At 40.9% G+C, this 16,628-nt stretch overlaps 2 protein-coding genes across 8 annotated transcripts in view; one reads left to right on the top strand and one right to left on the bottom strand.

Moving 5' to 3' along the window:
• The first annotated feature begins 502 nt into the window (after positions 1-502).
• On the top strand, positions 503-8,668 carry aarsd1 (alanyl-tRNA synthetase domain containing 1). Its single transcript, XM_038299743.1, has 12 exons — positions 503-647; positions 944-1,072; positions 1,151-1,310; positions 3,899-3,956; positions 4,042-4,198; positions 4,311-4,427; positions 4,509-4,639; positions 4,707-4,773; positions 4,859-4,950; positions 8,110-8,164; positions 8,238-8,332; positions 8,421-8,668. Exons 1-12 carry the CDS (start codon positions 609-611, stop codon positions 8,557-8,559), a joined length of 1,239 nt encoding a protein of 412 aa, XP_038155671.1. The 5' UTR covers positions 503-608; the 3' UTR covers positions 8,560-8,668.
• A 1,505-nt stretch (positions 8,669-10,173) lies between these two features.
• Positions 10,174-16,628, bottom strand: part of LOC119792895 (myoferlin-like) — a 56,238-nt gene continuing 49,783 nt past the window's right edge. For all 7 annotated transcript variants that reach the window (XM_038299734.1, XM_038299735.1, XM_038299739.1 and 4 more), the window contains 6 exons: positions 15,282-15,423; positions 15,077-15,176; positions 14,793-14,986; positions 13,497-13,606; positions 13,217-13,364; positions 10,174-10,784 (listed from right to left, as the gene is read on the bottom strand). In XM_038299734.1, the coding sequence (XP_038155662.1) occupies positions 10,746-10,784; positions 13,217-13,364; positions 13,497-13,606; positions 14,793-14,986; positions 15,077-15,176; positions 15,282-15,423 (733 nt within the window). In that variant the 3' untranslated portion in view covers positions 10,174-10,745. The remainder of the gene's footprint in view (positions 10,785-13,216; positions 13,365-13,496; positions 13,607-14,792; positions 14,987-15,076; positions 15,177-15,281; positions 15,424-16,628) is intronic.

Below are 16,628 nucleotides of genomic sequence, written 5' to 3'. Positions count from 1 at the left end.
TGAAGTAGTTCATATATTAGTTTGTGGAAATAGTTAATTGTTTGAAAATGTGAACTATGAATATGAAGTGGTTACAAAACCAATTCAAATACTATTTGAGAATCTGTGCTTAGATTTGAAGATATTGAAGAACCATTCAACTCATAGAGAGTTATCAAAAGGGAATTAATAATTTAATAGATGCAAAATGTGAATTTATAGAATTTTTTAAAACAATTTCAGGAAGCGTTGTTGTGTGTTTGCATGTTCAAGATTTCTATTATATGTTCCATTATTTTGCCATTGTTTAACTCACAATAAAAATAATAATTATATAATAATAATTAATATTGCATTCAAAGTTGAAAGCATGTTCTGTAAAGTAACCTAATATATATATTCAGATGTAAAAACTGCACATAACCTTTGCTGAGATTGATGTCTAGTATGATTTAGATTTTTGTCCATAGTAGAGCAGTACTTCGTATGACACTGTCCCTTTAAGGGATATCCCATGAAACGGAAAACTCGAAGCTGCTAAATTTGGTCTGCATTACTTCCCGTACTACACTAACAGCTGCCTGTCTGCACCGTTTCTGGGCTCACAGTTTGCCTCTTTCTTAGTCAAAATGGCATTCCAGTGTCAGCGAGATTCTTATATGAAGAAGGTATGAATCTCTAAATCGGACAATAAAATAAATCCCTGAGACGCCATCTTTGTATTCTAGCTGGAGCTGTTAGCATGGCTGCTAAACTAATGTGGCTAAAGCTTCCTACAATTTTAGTTTTTCACGCCGGAAAATCGGAAATAAATGTGTTTTTTTTGTATATATACTCCAGGTTTATTTGTGTTAACATTCATTAAGGGTTGCATTTATTTACCATATTTATCATCGGATAAATGAACTAAACTTGTAGTTTGAAAAGCATTGTTAGCTGACATATTCCATTCATTTGCTTTCAGTTTGTTACCTCTGTAGTATCCTGCTCTCCAGCTGAGCTAAAACAGGAGGTGAATGGGAAGAAGGAAACCATAAAAGGCTTTAATGTCATGCTCCAAGATACAGTCTTATTCCCTGAAGGAGGAGGCCAAGTATGCAGTAAACCTCAGCATTAAACATGTTCCACTGTTGAAAGGCAGAGTGTAATCCTTTCCTTAATGCTCCCACAGCCAGATGACCATGGCCTGATTGGAGATGTTCCTGTTTTAAGGGTGACTAGACAAGGACCAGATGCAGTTCACTTTGTGACCTCACCTGTGGAGGTGGGTCAGGAGGTGTGTGTTGAGGTCAACTGGGAAAGGAGGTTTGATCACATGCAGCAGCACTCAGGTGAGTCTCTGAGGTCAATAAAGGGGCTATAAAGGCATGTTGTTCATTGTTTTTTTTAAAGGTACATTACCTTAATTAGTATTTTACATAAAAGAGAATACAAAATAGTATAAATATGAGATAGGAGGAAAAAAAGGTACAGTTTCAAATGTGCCTGATGTAAAATGAATTGGACCCCTAAAATACTGGCCCTCTAAAAGTGCTTAAAGGGGAACGCTGTGTGTTTGTTTTTTTACACTGGGCTCTTGATTTTACATTATTCCATCATGTTCTACTCACCCATATGAGTTTTGTGTCATTTGGAGCCGTTCTGAAGATATTCCGTTAGGTTATATCCAGTAACGTCTTCCTATGAGCAACGACTTGAAGGCACAAACTAAACTGTTCATCATTTATTCTTTATGGTACACCAGCATTCAGAACATGTAGGCCAATCACTGTCCCCCAGACATCCACGGTTATATTTTTTATATTTCTATCTTTTAAAAACAAAGCAGCGCATGTATGACATCATCCGCGTGCGCTGGCTACCATTCATTCTTCCTGTCCGCTGAACTGCTGCTAGTTTTCCTCACATGCCTGGAAGATGTCTAGTGCTGCTGCCACAGATGATCTCGCTCTCCAAATGGAATTGATTGATTCAGATTAGCTAGAATGAATAGAAGGAGTAGAGCGTAGCCGCCTGTGGCCCGGGCTGCCTGTCACAACTCCAGTCCGCTGCGCTGAAAAAAAGCTAATTTTTAAGCCTTGCATAAAGTAGAAAGGGGCTGAATCTCAAAGCACCCCCTAACCACTAACTATTATGCCTCACTTGCAGTAAAGTCAAACTCACAGATGTGGAAGGCGCCTGTTTTGTACGTGAGGATTAAAAACGCGAATGGTAGACCCACTTCCCTTCACAGAAAAGGGAAGACACAGTGACACCGCATGTGTGGCTGTAGCGCTGTGGCCCAGGTTATCATAACAGCAAACAGTGCCATTTTCTTTCTTTTTTTAAATCTAAAAATATCTAGTGAAATTATTTCAAAGAGGACCTTCCATTTAGGATTAATGTCTTTTTCTAAATTTTGATTTTTGGTCAGTGTGATGAAGATGCAGCAAACCAGCAGAACTTACATGTGAATGCACATGTTTTCTTCACCACTAGTACACTGTTATACCCACAGCCAAATTCCAGCCTGCACTGATGCACATTCGCTATTTAAGGGGTGAAAGTCCACTCGCCCTACCCACTACGTGGTTTGGGATGGCCCTTAAAGGAATAGTACACCCAAAACATGATTAGCCTTCATTTTCTACTCACCCCCATGCTGATCAGCACTCTGAGGTACTTTTTTATCTCAAATGCATCTGGAGATCTGGGAGGCTTCTTGCTGTCTGCTGACATTCAAATAATGGAGGTCTATGGCGCCCGAGGCAGAAAGGTCCATAAAAGTCCACAAAAAACGTGTCAATATTCCTCCATACTGCTCGTCCAATGTATTCCAAGTGTCCTGAGTGGGTAGCATCCAGAATTTACTCGAAACGAAGTCATTTAGAATGTTTTTAGAGCATAAACAGTAGTGTAAAGGATTTCCTGAAAGCGCGCGCCGGCGCGTTCACGACGCTACGGAAACCGCGGCAGACCAAACCAGATGAAAGTGCGCATTCAGCGTCTGCTCTGTCGATAATGCAAGCGTAGAAGAAGAAATGTGCTGTTTACCTGTGCAAAGAAAGAAACAACGAAAGAAAAATGTCTGAGGACTTCAGTGTTGAGGAAGAGCATGAGTTCTTTGCCGAGCTGAATGCGCACTTTCATCCGGTTTGGTCTGCCGCGGTTTCCATAGCTTCATGAACGCGCATGTGCGCGCTTTCAGGAAATCCTATACACTACTGTTTATGCTCTGAAAACATTCTAAATGACTTCGTTTCGAGTAAATTATGGACGCTACCCACTCAGGACATTTGGAATACATTGGACGAGCAGTATGGAGGAATATTGACACGTTTTTTGTGGACTTTTATGGACCTTTCTGTCTCGGGCGCCATAGACCTCCATTATTTGAATGTCAGCAGACAGCAAGAAGCCTCCCAGATCTCCAGATGCATTTGAGATATCAAAAAAGTACTCCAGAGTGTTGTTCAGCATGGGGGTGAGTAGAAAATGAAGGCTAATCCTGTTTTGGATGTACTATTCCTTTAATGTGGCCATTCGCAGGAACGCGCAAACAGACGGTTAGTGCTTAGGGTTAGAGTTTAGGGCCCGGTTTAGGATTCAGGCAGGGTGTCTGCCTCACAGAACAAAACTGGTAGTTGGTTCCACAGGAGAGGATTTAAAATTCTGTGAGATGGCTTCTCTTTAATAGGAACAGGGAAGCTGGTCAAGACTAATGGAAAAATGTTGCTGTTTAACTGCCTACAGCCTGCAAAAGACTTTAGACAGAGTTAGACAACTTATAAACAGAGGTGTCTAGGGATGTCATTTAGATTAGTGATGATCTGTTCTCTCAAAAATATTTAAAACTTTGCGATTGCAGTGTTATTAAAATGCAAAAGAAGAGCAATGTTTTAGTAATTGTAAGATTATATTTGGTGTCCTTGTTTTTTAGGTCAACATTTGATCACAGCTTTGGCAGACAAGATGTTTGGGTACAAGACCACATCATGGTAAATCATTAGACTCTAGTTTAACAGTCAACAAAGAGAACTGAGCATTTATCTAGTCCTTTTGTTCACCTTTCCATTTCTGTAGGGATTTGGGCCGTCAGAGAAGCACGATTGAACTGGACACTCCATCTATGAAAGCAGCGCAGCTCCAGGAACTGGAAGAAGCCGTAAATGAGAAGATCCGAGCTCACATTCCTGTCAGTGTTCAACTCCTTTCTTTAAACGACCCTGCAGTGGAGAAAGTGCGTATACACAGAGGTTGGACTTTCTATAACTGAGGATTTTGGTGATAAACAGTGATTGAAATATGAAGTCTTTAACAAACGTCAAGTAAATTGTGTTGATGTGGTTCAGGTGAGAAGTCGGGGGCTGCCAGATGACCATGCAGGACCTATTCGCATTATTGATATAGAGGGCATTGATGCCAACATGTGTTGTGGAACCCATGTGACCAACCTCAGCCACTTACAGGTAAATACTCGGGTAAAATCACTTCAGCTAACTGGAGCTGGTTGTGCTAAATTATTCACTTTTGCTCCTCTTTGATCCTAGGTTATAAAGCTGCTGGGAACAGAGAAGGGAAAGAAAAACAAAACCAACCTGATCTTCCTCGCAGGAAACAGAGTTCTAAAATATGCAGAGAAGAGCTACAGCACAGAGCGTTCTCTGGTGTCTCTTCTGAAGTAGGTTATAATCGGTTGTCAAATGAAGCTAGAGTGGAAAATATTCAATCTGATCCTCATTCTACAGGACAGGTCCTGATGAGCATGTGGAGGCAGTGGACAAGTTGCAGAAGTCTGTCAAGCTGCTACAGAAGGTAAGAGTATTTCATCTCATTTATTTATCAGGAGTAAGCTGAAGCTGCAGCTCTGAATTTCCTCACCAGTGAAAATTGTTTGCAGACCAATCTGACTCTGCTTCGTGATATGGCGGTCCTCATCGCTCAGAACTTTAAGAATAACCCAGACAGAGGACATTTCTTCAGTTTACACAAGTAAGATTGCAAGAAATGTGTACAATAGTCAGTTTTTAGAGCAGGCCTGCCCAAAGTCGGCCCTTGAGGGCCAGTGTCCTGTAAGTATTAATTCAATTCAATTCAATTCAGTTTATTTATATAGCGCCAAATTCACAACACATGTCATCTCAAGGCACTTTACAGTTCAACCAGATCATACAGTCAAATTGATACAAAGTTTTCTATCTAAGGAAAACCAGTTGATTGCATCGACTCATTGACTCAAATACAATCCCCCACACTAAGCATGCTTGTAGCGACAGTGGAGAGGAAAAACTCCCTTTTAACAGGAAGAAACCTCCAGCAGAACCAGGCTCAGTGTGAGCGGCCATCTGCCGAGGCCGACTGGGGTTCAAGGAGACAGAAGCAGAGATACAAAAAGCAGCTGTAAAAGGCGGCCCCGTCCAGGAAACACACAGCCAGGCAGACGAGCTCCAAGGCAGCTCCCATGCCAGAGGACGAAGAGAGCACATCCACTCAGTCACGGTCAGAGAAACAGGACCACACTGGAAAACAGGCCGATCTCCAACATCTATAAACAAGGGTGTTGATAGAAGCAGCACAGCTGATGTTTCTTTCCAGGATGGCGTCACAGCCAAACAGGAACAGAGGTTTCCCAACTTCAGCGGAGCTGATTTTCATTGATTGCTGATTCCCAGGCTTTCACTGAAATGCAGTAATCAGAATCTGCAGAGAAACCTCTAAAACCTGCAGGATAGAGGCCCTCTATGTCCGACTATGGGCAGGCCTGATATAGGGCCTTGCAAAGCTATTTTGTACGCTTAGAAATTACAGGTTCTGTCAGGTGACAGACCCAATTAAAGGTGTGCATCATTGGATAAAGTAGAAATAGTTTTTAGCATTGCTGTTAGAAAACGGACAGTAGCAGCCATTCAAAATGGTCCTTCCCAGTAAAACAGCAGCTGAACAGCTGCCCACTTCCCTGCAACTCCCAGCAAAATCCCCTCCAACTTCCAGCCATTGGAGTGACGCCTCTCCTTCTCCTGGGTGTGCATATTTTTTTATTTTGACTCAGGCTTGGACTGGTAATCTGTGATACCGGGCATTTGCCTGGTTGGCCGGCCCTCCTTGAACTATACAGGCCCCAACGTTTCCTCTCCTTCTCCGGCCGAAGCTCCTTCCTGTGACAATAAGTAACTCAAGGAGTTCAAGAAGTAATACAATGTTAACTATAATTGATGCATGCAGTATGTATAGTCCTTCCTTGTCATGTACATCCTTGTGACAGTTGGCACATGGTGTATTTTCTTTCTTCAAACTGTAAAATCCTTGCAACAAACTAAATTATAATGAACTAAAATGCTTTCTTTAAGCCAAACTACCATGTTCCTCTTATATTTGGCGAATTTATGCTAGAATATATTGCAAAAATATGTTGCGGTGCATGATGGGGTTTTGCATCTGTTTACATTATTCCATTTCATTGCCCACATGCCACCTAGACTGGCAGTGAACGCTGACACACCACTGAGATTTCATGGATTCATTCTTAAAGAACTGCCTGTCTGCCTCTGCAGGGCTCAATGTTAACCTTCGCCCGATCGCCCAGGCCAAGTAGTTTTGTTGTCGGGAGAGTACAAATTTCATTGCATTTGCCCGCCGGGCAAGAGCCGGGCAAGAGCAATGGTCGCAAAAAAAATTATTTATCACTCAAAATTACTTTAAAATCAGACATTCGCTGAAAATGACCCACAAGCGCTGTGGGCACCATTTTTGTCGTTTTGTACACATTCTCGCGTGATTTGAAAAAGCCGTGTGATTTTCCGCTAGATGGCGTGATTCAGCTCTTGGGGAGAGAATTGTGCAGAGCAGCAGCTGGATGATGAATTTAATCTATACTATAATACACGCTAGATTAAAAATGATCAGTCAGGGATTAGGAAAATAATAATAATAATGGTATGCTCACAGTGTAAATATTTCTATCATATGGCAGTCTTCTGTACAGTGGTCATATAATAAAAAATGTTCATTAAATTTTTTCTCTTAGACATTGGAGTGGTGCATTAAATGTTATAGAGCTAAACATGTTCAATTGGTAAGTAGTAGTATTGTAAGTTTTTAAGCTGTCAAGTTTTTTTTTTTGTGATTTTTAACATTACAATTTATATTTTTCCAAGCACACGACAGTTTAAAGCAAATTTTAGTTTGAAAAGAATGTGCAGGAAGGATTGAAAAGCATGTTAACACGGTAATGTAGGGTTGAGTTCATTATCTGACGCATGCAGATACACACCAGGAACCTGGAAACTACTGAATTACAAAAAACATTTAAAAAACAAACATGTTTCATTGATATCTATACAAAAATAAATATTAGGAACTATATTTATGAGACATTATACTGGGCAAGTAAAAATTGTTTCTGAGCAAATGAAATGTGAAGGTCACTTGCCCAAAGGGCTTTTCACACTTCGTGCAAGTTTGGAGGTTATGGAGCAGCAGTAACTGTTGCGTCCGTGTTAATAACCAAAGCCAGTGAAACCGCGTTATAGAAGTCTTGGTGATGGTTGTCGTGTGATACTTCAAGATACATCGGTTAATCCACAATGTGTTTCACATTTGAGATGCTCGCGCTGGACTGTGCTTCTATTTTTTTTTCCGGGGCGGGATTTTGGGCCCGTGTAGATGAAAAAATAGGGTTGAAAATCTTTCCCAGTCCGACCCTGCTCTGACTCCACCCTTTCAGTGAATTACAGGATCTGACCAGGAGATGGCGCTTCTCCTTAGATCACAATGTCCACAAATCATGACAAGAAGAATATTTTAGTACAACCATTGATGTTGAAAAAGGAATTGTAGGGGAACAACCAAGGGCCCATCAAGGAAAGTGGGGAAATTTTGAATGGCTACTACTGTATTGAAAGCTTTCAACAAGCCATGAGGGAGAGACGGCAGAGATGGACGAAGGTCGTCTTGTTAGCACCTTCCCATGCCCACTAAACATGTTAGCGTTGACATCTTATTGAGACATTTCCATGGGATCAGGGAAGGTGTTCAGATAACAAGGTGGCTTTAACTGCAGGAAAATCTTTGACAAAAAGGAAGTTTTTAGTTATGACTAATTTTACCATGCATCTTTGTCACTGACAATAGTTTAACATCATCTAATTGCAGAAAAGAGGGTGACAATGAGTTCATGAACATCATTGCCAATGAAATGAACACAGAGGTAAGATCACTGTCTGACTGCTCTACGTTTGGCTCATGATGAGTTCTGGAATAATTGTTTTACTTGCTTCAAGGAAACTCTCGTTTTCCTCACTGTTGGAGATGAAAAGGGACCTGGGTTGTTTCTCCTCGCTGGACCCAGTGGACAGGTGGCTGAATTAGGACCACAGTAAGAGATTCAGACACATCTTCCATCTTTTTTATTTTTATCTGGTGGAAATGAGCTGTTGAACACAGGATGTCTCTGTGCTCTTCAGGGTTTTAGAGTTGCTTCAAGGAAAAGGTGCAGGGAAGAACGGGCGTTTCCAAGGCAAAGCAAACAGCCTGGCAAGGAGAGAGGAGGTGGAGGCTTTACTAAGGCAGCATTGCGAGCATCACAGAGCAGAAGAAGAGTAAACTCAGCTTCCAATCCCTGGAAGAACAGAAACAGCGACCATAAAGGATGGTGACGCACCTTAAAGGTGACATGCAGACCTTGACAAATGTTAGCATCTCTGACAATGTTGTTTAAAAATCCTTAAAATAAAATCATCTTTATCTTGTCATCTCACAGAGCATTTACAAAAACAAATCTTGTTTTAATTAAATGTCTTTAAAAAATGTAATAGCACTATTGTTAATACCGCTGTCGTTAAAACTCTAATGAACCTGCTGCTCACAAAGGTGTGCTCCAAACCAAAATATTTCACAAGTTTGGCGCACAGATTATTTTTGCAGCGTTCTTAGATAGTCCTGAGTCTTCACTTCACCGGATTTCTATGATTTGCATTGGGACTCGACACGACTGTTGGAGAAGGTGTGTGTGTCTAGTGAACAATTCCGTTGTTTAAAACCCCCTTGATTTTTTTTTTGTCAGTGTCACCTAGAGTTGACCATATTTGATTTCATTAGAATGGAAAAAAAGATATATTTCTAAAGGTACTGCTTTTGTAAAAGTTTGTGTCTAAAAACACATGCAAACTTGATGGAGTGTAGCACTGATTCACTAAGACATTTCTTGAAACCTTGATCGGTTCTAAATTGCATTATTATTAAGGGGATTGAGAATGCTGTCATTTCTGTATTTTTCCCCCCTTAGAGTTCCAATGATGGATTGCTTCTAAAATGTTTTGCATGAAATTATTCCTGCAATACAAATGTTTATTAAAGATGTTTTAATTTATCATAAATGCCCTATTGTCCATTTATGCAAATATTGTTTAAAACAATGAACTGCTAAATGTCAATTTTAAGAAGTAAATATTTGTATTATGTTTCTATTTTGAATAGACTCAGATTCTTATGGTTCCTCAATGCATGTCAAAGACAGCCAGCTGTTTCTAAACAATAGTAAGGATGTAGGAGCCATTTTTCATGGATTAAAAATGTATTGGTTTGCTGCATTTATGTCGGAGACCTAGCAGCTCGGTGAGCTCAGAAATTGCGCCGATACATCGGTAATTAGTTCTTAGTAAAATCAAGGTGCAGTTCAGACACATGGTGTATCCCCTGCTGACACTAGATACATTTAAAAATTAACTGGTGAGTGTTGCACACATTTGCTTTTGCCATTTAACAAATCGTAAAACCCATGTACTAATCAGTTTTTCTGTCAGCGACTGTGACAAAAAGAATATTGCATCTGGTACAGAAGACCCATAGGATTCGACCTCTGTTCTCTATTTTAGTTTGGGTTTCCTTAAAGATGTGTATTCAATATTTAAGCACATGGAACAAACATTTAAAACCATCCCTAATCTATTTTCTCATTGTTCCATTTATTTCTGATGCTCATCAGAATCACCAAATAACTCAGTTTTGCTCACAAGATTTAAAGCTTTTAGAAAAGCCTGACGGCATCAAAAATATTTTTTTTAATCAGCAAGTAAAACTAGCTGCTGTGATTGAAATCATCTCCAGTCTATCCTCTAGCATCTTTACATGTTTGGTACAATTAAATATATTCTGAGCAAATTATGTATTGGCTGTGATTTTCTCCTCTGCTGTAAATGTATGGAAAATAAATACAGATTTCATTAGAAACTTGCAGGATCTTTATTGTAATTTTCCTCCAAGACTGTTTTACATTCATGTGCAAATGATGTGCTACAGAGCCTATTGGCACTGATGACAAATGGATCCTCTATAAATATTTCTTTAAAAAAAACATTTTTTAATGAGTTTGTAATATTCCTTGTACAAAAAAGAACGGCAAATACATGAATAATATGGATTGGCACAACATAGAAAGAAAAAAATAATCATAAAGCCACCTGGTAAAGAACCCAGTACAAATGAAATGACCTTAAAAGTCTAAATAGTGATAGTGAACAGAGACCTGTTGACAGGAGTGATCCAGTGCAGAACCTGTGACCCTAAAAAACAGTTTATCACCATTCTGTGGTTTTAGATCATTTTAGTGTGAAATGTTTACAACAGGAGTCCCATCTGTTTCACATTGAAGTTTTCTAGATACAAAAAACATTTAATTGTTTTTAATAGTGTAAATATGCAGGTGCTATTATCCCAACAATAAAATACTGTAGAAAAGAAAAAGAACCAAAGCTCTCTGAATAGGAGTTGGAACGACTTCCACTGTAGAGTTATTGAAGTGGCTTCACAATCTTCATTGAGATGTAGTTCTGAAAGAGATCAGTTAAAACAAGTTAATGCACCGTTACCTGGATTGATTATAATCCTGTGTTCCCTTTCTGATACTTTTAACTATTTTTCTGTTGACGCTGACAACTCTAGACAAGTAGACGTTCCTTAGTAGCCAATCTGCATCTTTTATCAAAGATGTGATTGTTCCCAACAGAGCACTTCACTCTCAATCTGCAGGTTTACCTGTGGTTCCTTAAAGTAGAACTGGAAGCAGAATTATCAGGTTGCTCCCCTGTGAGGCAAACACCCTGAATACTTCTAAGAGAAGGTTAAAACCTTCCTTTTCAATCAAAGCGTATAGTTAGAGCTCAGGTTATCTGAGCTATCTCTATAGTTACTCTGCTATAGGCATAGACTGCTGGAGGACATGAAGACCACTTTTCATCATTCTATCTCTATTCTCCAATTCTGCATCGTTTGTTAGGTCAACCACCAACTTTATGTTCTCTCTGCCTTTTATTGTCACTAGCCTCATCTGATCTGATGCTGTTTGGCTGTGACATCATCCTGGAGAGTTATTAGCTGGGCTGCTGCTATCAGGCCTTAATTCCTAATGTAGAAAGTATTTATGGATGATTACTTCTATATTCCTGTTGCATGTCTTCTTGAACCCCTATTCAGCCTTTGCAGAAAATTACTCGCAGAGTTTGGTTCTGCTGGAGGTTGCTTCCTGTTTACAGGGAATGCTGCCTCTCCAAAGTAGCTGTAAGATGCTAGGTTTGAAGGATTACTGCAATGTCAAGCAATCCTTACAAGCAACAATCTGTTTTCACATGCTAATTGAGGAGGAGTGAATCTTCTTTGTCTTTAACATTTCTTTCATCTGTCTTTGTAAAGTACTTTGAGACTACATTTGAATTAGTGCTATAAAAAATAAACCGAATGAAATATTGGTTCACAGATGTTGAATACCTCTGTCTTTATAGTATGTTCTTTTCTTTTGTCTATCTCATGTACTGGGAAGAGGTCCGACTTAGTGCCGGTTCGCATTGCCGGCACTAAGTCGTACCTGTTCCCGGTGCATGTTGGACTCCGACAGGGCTGCCCTCTGTCACCGGTCCTGTTCATAACTTTTATGGACAGGATTTCTAGGCGCAGCCAAGGACCGGAGGGGGTCTGGTTTGGGGAACAGCGGATCTCGTCCCTGCTTTTTGCGGATGACGTAGTTCTGCTGGCTCCCTCCTGCCAAGACCTACAGCGTGCGCTGGGGCGGTTCGCAGCCGAGTGTGAAGCGGCCGGGATGAGAATCAGCTCCTCCAAGTCCGAGGCCATGGTTCTCGACCGGAAAAAGGTGGCTTGTCCCCTTCAGGTTGGAGGAGAGTCCCTGCCTCAAGTGGAGGAGTTCAAGTATCTTGGGGTCCTGTTCACGAGTGAGGGAAGAATGGAGCAGGAGATCGATAGACGGATCGGTGCGGCTGCTGCAATAATGCGGACGCTGCACCGGTCTGTCGTGGTGAAGAGAGAGCTGAGCGAAAAGGAAAAGCTCTCAATTTACCATTCGGTCTACGTTCCTACCCTCACCTATGGTCATGAAATTTGGATCATGACCGAAAGAACGAGATCCCGGATACAAGCGGCTGAAATGAGCTTTCTCCGCAGGGTGGCTGGGCTCTCCCTTAGAGATAGGGTGAGGAGCTCGGTCATTCGGGAGAGGCTCAGTGTAGAGCCGGTTCTTCTCCACATCGAGTGGAGTCAGTTGAGGTGGCTCGGACATCTTTTTCGGATGCCCCCTGGACGCCTCCCTCGGGAGGTGTTCCAGGCACGTCCCACCGGGAGGAGGCCCAGGGGACGACCCAGGACACGCTGGAGAGACTATGTCTCTCAGCTGGCCTGGGAGCACCTAGGGCTTCCCCCAACAGAGCTGGAGGAGGTGTCTGCGGAGAGGGAAGTCTGGGAGTCTCTGCTTAGTCTGCTGCCCCCGCGACCCGGTTCCGGATAAAGCGGGAGACGACGAGTACGAGTATGTTGAGAAGGGGCAAAGAAAAACATCTTTGCGTGCAATGCAAGCAAATCTAGAGGGATATATCTATATAGGTGGATCTTAAAGAATAGGAAATACTTTATTATCCTTATATAAGTCAACCACTCAGATTATAATGCAGTGTTGTCTGTTATGTATCAAGTGTCTATATCTGGTTGAGTTTGACTTGAGGCAAAAGAAAATCCAAAACCTTGTCACTCCAAAAATAATATTTTACAGGACAAATGCAGATCAATGCTGTTGTATATAGAAAATTATATCAATGTAATTCTTAGTATATCTGCTTAATGTTTTTTTCAGGGCTCAATTTGGGTGAATTATTCAACTAAAGCAACTTTTTAATGCGATGCAGGTTTAGAAGGACGGCGGAGAGACAGGTATAGAACATTTGTAAGAAGAATATTTAGTGTTTCACGCATCGATACTTACCGGTAATGAGTACAACAGGATGGCAATGAAGAGCACCACGATTATGAGAAAGATAAGTCCTATGAACACCCATTTGAACCTCCTCCACACAATGAACTTCATGGTCTTGCATGGGTTAGTAAACCAGAAGAAAGACGTTTCTGGACGGCTGTTGGTTTGAAAGAATAAAGCAAAAACAGTTTGTTAGATGATATACAGTACAGCAGGATTTACTGTACATTGAAATTTCTTCATAACACCATCCCAAATCTCCTAGTATAGTTTGGTACAATGGACTTACTTGGGAGGGTCCAGTTTTGGGTTCATGTTGGGTTCGTCTCGTCCTTTTCCTGCAGGTATCTCATCTGCTTCTGCTTCACTCACAATCTCCAGCGTCATCTCCACTTTGCCCTTTTAATACAAAAACAAGCCTCATCAAAATGGACTCAGCAACAATGGAAATTTTAGGGATCACAAGTGCTCATCTTTTCTGGATCTACTAATACTTGGATGCATGCATAATTTTGGAAAGTTAAGGTCTCCCTCTAATTCATACAGAACCATTTTAATGCAAGTAAAAACAAAACTAGGAACTTTTTATTGAAACTTTTCAAAACTCCTTATTGGTTCTAGTTATATCTTTAGAGTTGGAACCATATTTAAATGAGTAATGTTTCTCCTGGAACCAAAGCCCTTAATGCAATCTGAATTTTCCAGCTTTATGCTATGTTTAGTTAGCCTGACGCAGTCCTACTCAATTCTAGTCAGAATATGAGTCTGATGCTGCTCCATAGAGCTGTGATTATGGGGCGTGTTTCGAACGAACCAGGAAAAAAATGCCTCTGCACTCAATTGGACAAACGTACAACCAATAAGAGCAACGGAGTGCGTGACGTATGTTAAGCGACGCATAGTTGTTGTCAACAAAAATCAAAGCGTGCAGTTTCACGCCTAGAATAAGAAGATGAGCCTTGATCGCGTTTCTCTGTTCCTCTTTTAAAATTAATTTTCTGTCGATATCTTCTAGAACAGACCTAATAGCAGAATCTACACACCTCAACTCTCCGGCGGCAGCCATTGTTGTTGTCACCCAAGCGCGCTTTGGTCACGTGGTTGATTACGTTACTGTTGATCATCTGTCCATCATCCGATAAAGCCCGCCCTGACAATTTGATTGGATCGCCTGACAGTGGGCGATAATACTCGCGCTACTATGGAGGAGAGCCAGACCGAACTTCCCGACCTCAAACCTTGTCGGCGGGACTAAGTTCGGAATGGCACCCAGGCTAATGTTTAGTCCGCATGGACTGCACAGATGAGGTATTCAGGTAAACTTTCTCACTTAAAGACATATTAAAACTACTTTTTAACCACTGATCACAGCAAATATAGCAAAGCCGCACTCTGCCATTGAACGCAGGATGCATCTGGAGAAACTTTAATGGATGAGGTTCAGGAGTGTCAAAGATGCACTTGAGCGTCGGACCTTAATGTCTACGAGCATCAAAAATGAAGCAGCAGAACTTTTTTGCTGCTACCAGCGCTTGTGGTCTGAACGTATCATTATTGTGGAGTTAGTTTCAACCCCTATACTTACACCCAAAACTCTCTTCCCATCTTGTTCGATGGAACAGGGCCACCATCCTCTGACCGACTTCTGAGCAAACAGGGAATTAGCGGTCTGTAGTTTGCCTGCTTCTCCGGTTTCCAGATTGTCCATCATGTCCAGGGAGCATTTCTCTGGAGTCTTGGAAGGAGGGACGAGTTTTCTCAAATCTAGTTCCAGTACACCTGGAAAAACAAGGTAAACCTTTTTTTTATAATCTCCTGCTTATGTATTTAAAAAGTTTAGTCTTATGAAACAGTTTGGTGTTTTTTTACCCAAGTAATCATCCAATGAGAATTTGTCGTTGTCCCATATCTGGACAATCAGCTTTGGGGGAATCCTGAACTCTGTGTTGTCAAGACTCCAAAAGTTTTCCTGATGCATAACAAATAAAAACAAAAACATTTTGGTTGTATCCAACAAAACTGGTCTCTTTATAAAAACATGAACTAACATAGCAGCATGATGGGGCTGCCTTACCTTCTTGGACACAAGGCAGAGCTGTTCAGCTGGCAGGTAGTCAAAGCCAAAGACAAACCGCCAGTTAAAGTTGCCGTCTCCATCCAGAGACCTGTAGTGCACGTCGGTTTTCTGTTTGTCCTCCTCCATGCCGGGCATCCAGCTGATGCAGAGAACATGCAATTATATTCATGACTGTCCTTTATTTGAGGCTTTGATGGATTTAAAACAAACAACCACAAAGGTGGAGTGCACGACACATATACCAGCTGTCGAGTACCGGCCCTGCTGACCTTTGATGAATGTCTCCCCTCTCTTCTCTTTCCTGCCTTCATACTTTTGAAAAATAAAGGCCACTAAAGCCTTAAAAATGATCTTAAATAAAAAAAAAAAAAAAATAAAAAAAAAAAGGATTTTACAATAATTTGCTGAACAGGTCTGAATTTATGACTACATTCAGGCTCAAACATTTTATCAAATGTGCTGTTCCAGGCTTTGCTTTGTCTTGTTGGAAAATTATACTTTGTTATGGCTTCTGACTTAAAGCTACAGTGTGTAATTTTTAGCGACATCTAACGTCCAGAGTGCAGACCGCAGCAACGTGAACATCTCCCCCCCACCGCTTCTCCCCCCCAACAGTACGGCGAGCGTTACGGGACAAAATGTCTTCCACGACGTCCGCATCACCTACCTTCTCAAGTGATGAGGTTTGTTTACATAGATAATTTTACAGATAGTATTTCATTAGTCTGTGTAGGGTATAGATTTCATGTAGACTTGAACAACTTGCCGTAGTTACTTTCGAGCCTAATGGGCGATTTCGCAATCGCTAGTTTGTTGGCTCTGCGCTGCCGTAGAGCAAAGATGTCTGCCTCCATGGCTGCGAGACCCGCTCCTATGTAATTATAAATAACGAATTCTAAGGCAACGCAAATATTAAGGTTAAGAGGCTGAGCTCATAGATGATGATAAATAACATAGTTATGTATAATATATTACATTTCTGACTGTATATCCCTGTAATTATTACACACTGTACCTTTAAGGTTGTAGAACCTGCAACTATTCAGATCATTTGCATGATTCTGTCATGACCATGGTGGAAGGCCGGTACTCGTTTCTAATGTCTGAAAAGTTCCCCTTTGACTCCTCAGACACATTTATTTTCATAATAGGTCAACATTCTCATTATCTGGTCATAAGATTAGCTTTAGCTTAGAAAAGCTGCTAATTTGAATAAAATTTTAAGTAGATGTAAAAACAGACAATGATGCTATGATGATGAAGCTGGTATTTCATAACTTCCAGTTGATTTGTTTTGACTTGTACAGGTAAACCTGTTTTCTCTCTGAGGCTGACATTATAGGT

This window comes from Cyprinodon tularosa, unplaced genomic scaffold (genome assembly GCF_016077235.1).
Source record: "Cyprinodon tularosa strain WSP-4 unplaced genomic scaffold, ASM1607723v1 ctg433, whole genome shotgun sequence".
Lineage (NCBI taxonomy): Eukaryota > Metazoa > Chordata > Actinopteri > Cyprinodontiformes > Cyprinodontidae > Cyprinodon > Cyprinodon tularosa.
Note: the sequence above shows the minus strand (reverse complement) of the source record. Positions and strands in the feature narration are given on the sequence as shown.